General features: G+C 27.7%; 1 protein-coding gene across 1 annotated transcript in view; it reads right to left on the bottom strand.

Moving 5' to 3' along the window:
- Positions 1-1,237: 1,237 nt before the first annotated feature.
- The window catches only part of LOTGIDRAFT_167205 (hypothetical protein), a gene marked incomplete at both ends in the record, with an annotated part of 8,715 nt that continues 2,228 nt past the window's right edge, over positions 1,238-7,724 (bottom strand). Inside the window, 6 exons of the mRNA XM_009064674.1 lie at positions 1,238-1,281; positions 1,732-1,888; positions 2,461-2,625; positions 2,782-3,026; positions 3,482-3,652; positions 4,240-4,354. Of these exons, the coding sequence (XP_009062922.1) occupies positions 1,238-1,281; positions 1,732-1,888; positions 2,461-2,625; positions 2,782-3,026; positions 3,482-3,652; positions 4,240-4,354 (897 nt within the window). The remainder of the gene's footprint in view (positions 1,282-1,731; positions 1,889-2,460; positions 2,626-2,781; positions 3,027-3,481; positions 3,653-4,239; positions 4,355-7,724) is intronic.

Raw genomic sequence — 7,724 nt, 5'->3', positions numbered from 1 at the left:
TAGAATTGTTAAAATAAAAAAAAAACATTAACAATATTTATAGTTGCAATAAGATATATGTTATTCTAGAATTGTTAAAAAAAAAAACATTAACAATATTTATAGTTGCAATAAGATATATGTTATTCTAGAATTGTTAAAATAAAAAAAAAACATTAACAATATTTATAGTTGCAATAAGATATATGTTATTCTAGAATTGTTAAAAAAAAAAAAACATTAACAATATTTATAGTTGCAATAAGATATATGTTATTCTAGAATTGTTAAAAAAAAAAAAACATTAACAATATTTATAGTTGCAATAAGATATATGTTATTCTAGAATTGTTAAAAAAAAAAAACATTAACAATATTTATAGTTGCAATAAGATATATGTTATTCTAGAATTGTTAAAATAAAAAAAAAACATTAACAATATTTATAGTTGCAATAAGATATATGTTATTCTAGAATTGTTAAAATAAAAAAAAACATTCACAATATTTATAGTTGTAATAAGTTATATGTTATTTTAGAAGAGATAAAATTAACAGAAACATTAACTATACAACGGATGGCTTAGTGAACGATTTTGTGCGTTTGCGGACGACTACGGACCTTTTATTACGACATTACTATGGAGGACTTTCCTTTCCTCTTTTCTTTACTGATCCAAGAGCATTCAGTTTCCTCATACATTGACGGTTCTTCGGAATCATCGTATTCATACGGACACATTTGATTACGTTTTGAGTTTGAGTTTGAGTTTGAGTTACGCTTACGTACAATTCAATTATTTTTCCGTAAAATCTGTACATCGGTCGATCAAGATATCAAGCAATGAATAAATACAATAAATAAATACAATTAAATGTGATTATTGATTTGTTATCGATTACAGCACTGACAGCCAAATATACACCAGAGTTTTGCCGGTTTTCTATCTAATTAGTTAAATCGGGTATATTTGTCACTTTTCAGAATGAAAATGAAACGTCTAGTTTGCCCGCAATTGCAGAAAGTGTAAATTACCAGGGCGTAACCAGAGTGAAGATAGATTGCAGAAAATGAGCCCTTCAGTTATAATATAGAGAAATTCGTCGCATAGGCATATCCCTATTAGGTTTGCAAATGTCGTGAGATTTGCCTTTTGGAGTGTATCAAATTGTTTAAATAATTTCTATCCTACTATAAATAAGAAGGAGTTGTAAATAATGTTCACGAAGTAGGTTGTATTTATATCATTAACCAGTCTCAATCAAAACATGCCGGATCTGTTGCATCAGTCATGTTGATTTCTGAAGGAAAAAAAACATAATCAATACAATAAAGATGCTGGCTTCAGGGATTGGGGAAGGTGGGCGACTTTTTGGTCGGAATGTGTCAATGGAAGTTCCTAGTCAATGTACAGGCCCTTGAAAGTTCTGTCAATATTAATAAAATATGGGCAAGGGCCTGTGGTATAGGTATCTATTTTTTTGGTGATGACATCGTCTGTTTTGTGCATTCGATCCCTTTACTTTTATAGGCATCCATTTGTTTACCATACGCAATACTGAGAACCAACTAGAGTTGACAGTGGTATTACAAAATACTGTTTTCATATTTTGTAGAAACTTCTCGTGTACCTCCTGTGGCACATAACTGTTGTATGCCTACCCGAGGTAGGCATCAGAAAACTCGAAACACCAACATAGGTTGTGTGAATTGATTACAGATATATATACAGTATATTTAGTTCAACCTACCGTAAGTCTCATCATATTCAAATGATAAATCATGTAACGGACGACATTCACCACATTCACCAGAACAACTTACATTCACTATACGATGATCACTTGATTTATTCACATACAGTATTACTGAATTGGGTTGATTATTTGAAAAATCATCCCATTCAGCCTGTAATATATAATTAGATCGGTATAATTGGTAAGCTCCCACCTATTACTAGTCTTACTGAGCTGAATTATGGACGTGTTTCTGAATGCAATGAGATCAGTGGTTCCACGAGTAGCTACACCTCATGGAGGAAGGCCACCGTTAACAATAACCTAAGATTATTTACCACTTTATTAAGAATTCAAGTCTTTGTTGAAGTTTGCCCCAATAAAAATGATTTTTTCATTAGCAATTCATTCATTGTAGGTTTCTCGGAATTACACCACGAGTTAAAGTAATTTCGACAACTTTTTTATAGGGCTTGAGTAAAAAATCAAACACTTAAAATGACGGAGTACCAATAATTCTCCCTTTTGAATATTTACTTTACCAACTGGTGGAGCTCAATTCCAGCTATCCGTAAGTCAGAATTATATTCCATCGTCTGATTTTGTCAGATCAATAATTTTAGTTAGTTAGTGGCTCTCGTGAATTCTGCGAGAACTAGATGAAGAATTTTAATTCCGAAAAAAAATAGATTTAACAGCTGTACAAGATATTTATACGTCAAATGCTCACAAAAATATACTTACCGTTTTATTTAGTAAGAGACCTGTACCGATAGTATTAATCAATAAGTAACTACTAGTATAGGGATAATAAGAAAGGGAACAGGACCTGTACACAGTACCGTATGGCGGATAATGATTTATACTTGGATTAGAAAATGCCATATCATTTGGATCGATAATCATCGTCTGAAACAAAACAATAATTTCATCTGATAAATGCTGGGTCCTTTGATTGTGTATTATGTATTTTTATAATTATAGCATGTGGACACGAAGTTTAACGTTTGGGTTTATAAATGATGGCTTAATGCATGTAGAACAATACACAACAAAATAACCTACCTGAAGATCTACGCCTAATTTTGCATAATTTATAGTTGAATGTTGATGTAATAACCTGTATGAATGTATTGCATTTGTCTCATTGTTCAGTGTGACATAACTTTTTGGTGAATCATTGGAACTGCTCAGCATATTCATACAATATATCTTAACGCGCTTATCACCAAACTTTTCTGGATAAAGCCAATATTCTCCATCTACCACCGACGGCTGACAATGTCTTAATTCTGTGCAATTACGAACATCTACAATATTATCATATTACATGGATATAGTATTTAGTAGCTAAAAAGCTGTATGTTGGGCCATACTTTAAATTGAGGTCTATCCACTAAGAAAACAATTATTTTTACGATTATAACAAGTGGTGTATATAGGGAGCATGGTGCCATGGCCCTCGGGACAAATTTATTCTACTTTCACTGCAAAAATCGCGTTAGATGTATTCTCCGCTTTCCTACATTAGATAATTTTTCCAGGGACCAGTTTCAGTTCAGACATGAAAACGGTAAGTTAAGGATGGCCCCGTCACCATGAAGTGTGCTACAATTGAAATGTTGCCCGGATTGTGGCGTTAGCGTATTCTTTTTTTTCAATGATAAAGCACTGTCTCTAAAACCCCTGGTTATTGCCCCACCTGATCAAAATTACCACGTCAAAAGATATAAATCATCAAATTATCTTTTCTTAAAATACTTACGTCGTTTACATTTGAATTCGGACCATGAACCATTTGCACTGCACGTGCTGAAATTCTTGTTGTTTAAAGGTTCATAAAAGCCATCACATTTATAGAATGCTGCACTGCCATTAACTAGACTCTCTGTACCTATGAATGTGGCCTTATTCACTGCGGGTGGTACAGGACATGCTGAAGGAGAACAAGATCTTTAGTTAATGTTCACAGTGTCTATTTGCCACTCGTGGTAAATATCTCTTGCCGTTAATTTTTTCGAGAAAGAAATGGAGCTAATATCACAAAATTCCACATTATTGAACGAGGGGAGGGGCGTTTTATCGGGGTTGATATTCCAAAAATAGATAGATTGTCAGGCAAGATAAAATATGCCAATTGACAGCCTTGGCTGATTGGTAACCATCTCTAATTTGAGATATTAGTCATACACTTCTTTCAAACTTTTTACTGTTAAATAAAAATTTGATCCAAATCTTCAAAGTTTCCTTTATTGTGGCAAGAGTGTTTACACGCTAAATATGAAAAACAATTTGAAGATCAAGGACAATAAAGCATATCAAATATTTTTTGATTTTTTTAAAATAGGGGTCATCCTTGGGTGATTAGAAATCAGGTTTCATCAAAATCCGTCAAGAATTATTTCCTTTTGAGTGTTTAAGAGCAATCATTGACGGACGGACATGGGTGACTCCAATATACACCCCCATTTAACCAATATACGTCCCATATTAAATGTGGACGTATAAAACGGGCTATCTTACCGAAATGTATACATTGATATTGACTACTGCCTATGCCAGGTGATGAATCTGAATTAAATTCTACACATAATTTAGTACTCTGACAATTATGGTTTTCACACTTTCTTGCCAAATGCTGAAAAAGATGGAAATTCATTATATACATGTACTAGATACGTGTTTTAAGAAGTATAAAAACCTTTTAAGCACACTTTAAAATTGAAATTTATTATTTTATTTTTCTGAATATAATTTGCACAACTCGAAATTTCGGATCACAAAAGTCGAAATTTCGAAATCTCCAAATCGACATTTCGGAATTTCATTCGAAATGTAAATGTAAACCCTATCCGCAGCCAGATTATCCCTATTATTGGGTTATAAAACATGTACTCTCGAGATCTAGAGAAATCAAAATTCTTAAAATGGTGAAATATTTGTGATAAGGATGATAAATGAAATATTCGTGAAAAATACGATGGTGAAATATTTGTGATAAATATGATAAGTGAAATATTTGTGATAGATATGGTGGTGAAATTGTGATAAATATGATGGTGAAATATTTGTGATAAATATGATGGTGAAATATTTGTGATAACTATAATGTTGAAATATTTATGATAGCTACGATAGTGAAATATTTGTGATAAATATGATAAGTGAAATGCTTGTGATTACTATAATGGGTGAAATATTTGTGATTACACGATGGTGGAATATTTCTGATAAATATGACAAGTTAAATATTTGCGATGAATATGATAAGTGAAATATTTGTGATAACTATGATGGTGGAATATGTGAAAACTACGACGGTGAAGTATAAGTGATAAATACGATAGTGAAATATTTGTGATAATTATTAAAGTGAAATATTAGTGATAACTATTATGGAGAAATATCTGTGATAACTATTATAGTGAAATATTTGTGATAACTATTACAATGAAATATCTGTAATAACTATTATAGTGAAATATTTGTGATAACTATTACAGTGAAATATCTGTGATAACTATTATAGTGAAATATTTGTGATAACTATTATAATGAAATATTTGTGATAACTATTATAGTGAAATATTTGTGATAACTATTACAGTGAAATATCTGTGATAACTATTATAGTGAAATATTTGTGAAGACTATTATAGTGAAATATTTGTGATAACTATTAAAGTGAAATATTTGTGATTTATTTTTGATAACTATTATAGTGAAATAATTGTGATAACTATTATAGTGAAATATTTGTGATAACTATTATGGTGAAATATTTGTGATAACTATTATAGTAAAATATTTAAGATAACTATTATGGTGAAATATTTGTGATAACTATTACAGTGAAATATTTGTGATAACTATTATGGTGAAATATTTGTGATAACTATTATAGTAAAATATTTAAGATAACTATTATGATGAAATATTTGTGATAACTATTACAGTGAAATATCTGTAATAACTATTATAGTGAAATATTTGTGATAACTATTACAGTGAAATATCTGTAATAACTATTATAGTGAAATATTTGTGATAACTATTATGGTGAAATATTTGTGATAACTATTATAGTAAAATATTTAAGATAACTATTATGGTGAAATATTTGTGATAACTATTACAGTGAAATATTAGAGATAAATATGATGTTAAAACATTTGTATTATTACATTGTGATACAGGGAAGTACTTTTTTCTAACAAGGAGAAATATTTCTGATAACCTTTTAGTAAGAAACATGTAAAATATAAGGTGAAATATTTGTGACAAATATGATAATGAAATATTTGAGATAACTAAAACGGTGAAATATTTGTGATCAATATGATAATGAAATATTTGTGATCAATATGACAATGAAATATTTGTGATCTATATGATAATGAACTATTTGTGATAAATATGATAATGAAATATTTGTGATCTATATGATAATGAAATATTTGTGATCAATATGATGATGAAATATTTGTGATCAACATGATAATGAATTATTTGTGATCTATATGATAATGATAGACATGGTTTGGAAATATTGGAAATAATATAATTATAAAATATCTGTGATAAACATGGTCAAATTTGAAAGAAAGATTGAGAAATATTATAATTGAGAAATTTTTGTGATAAATATAATGAAATGATTATAATTGAGAAATGTTTGTGATATATATAATGAAATGATTATAATTGAGAAATGTTTGTGATAAATATAACGAAATGATTATAATTGAGAAATGTTTGTGATAAATATAATGAAATGATTATAATTGAGAAATTTTTGTGATAAATATAATGAAATGATTATAATTGAGAAATTTTTGTCATAAATATAACGAAATGACTATATTGGAGAAATGTTTGTGATATATAAAATGAAATGATTGTAATTGAGAAATGTTTGTGATAAATATAATGAAATGATTATAATTGAGAAATGTTTGTGATAAATATAAGGAATTGATTATAGTTGAGAAATGTTTGTGATAAATATAACGAAATGATTATAATTAAGAAATGTTTGTGATGAATATAATGAAATGATTATAATTGAGAAATGTTTGTGATAAATAAAATGAAATGATTATAATTGAGAAATGTTTGTGATAAATAAAATAAATAAAATGAAATGATTATAATTGAGAAATGTTTGTGATAAATATAATGAAATGATTATAATTGAGAAATGTTTGTGGTAAATAAAATGAAATGATTATAATTGAGAAATGTTTGTGATAAATAAAATGAAATGATTATAAATGAGAAATGTTTGTGAAAAATAAAATGAAATGATTATGATTGAGAAATGTTTGTCATAAATATAACGAAATGATTATAATTGAGAAATGTTTGTCATAAATATAATGAAATGATTATAATTAAGAAATGTTTGTGATAAATATAACGAAATGATCATAATTGAGAAATGTTTGTGATAAATATAACGAAATGATTATAATTAAGAAATGTTTGTGATGAATATAATGAAATGATTATATTTAAGAAATTTTCGTCATAAATCTAACGAAATGATTATAATTGAGAAATGTTTGTCATAGATAAAGTGAAATTATTATAATTGAGAAATGTTTGTGATAAATATAATGAAATGATTATAATTAAGAAATGTTTGTCATAAATAAAATGAAATGATTACAATTAAGAAATGTTTGTCATAAATAAAATGAAATGATTATAATTAAGAAATGTTTGTCATATATATAATGAAATGATTATAATTAAGACATGTTTGTCATAAATAAAATGAAATTATTATAATTGAGAAATGTTTGTTATAAATAAAATGAAATGATTATAATTAAGAAATGTTTTTGATGAATATAATGAAATGATTATAATTGAGAAATGTTTGTCATAAATATAATGAAATGATTACAATTGAGAAATGTTTGTCATAAATATAATGAAATGATTATAATTGAGAAATGTTTGTGATAAATATAACGAAATGATTATAATTAAGAAATGTTTTG

This window comes from Lottia gigantea (genome assembly GCF_000327385.1).
Source record: "Lottia gigantea unplaced genomic scaffold LOTGIsca_64, whole genome shotgun sequence".
In the NCBI taxonomy this organism is placed as follows: domain Eukaryota; kingdom Metazoa; phylum Mollusca; class Gastropoda; family Lottiidae; genus Lottia; species Lottia gigantea.
Note: the sequence above shows the minus strand (reverse complement) of the source record. Positions and strands in the feature narration are given on the sequence as shown.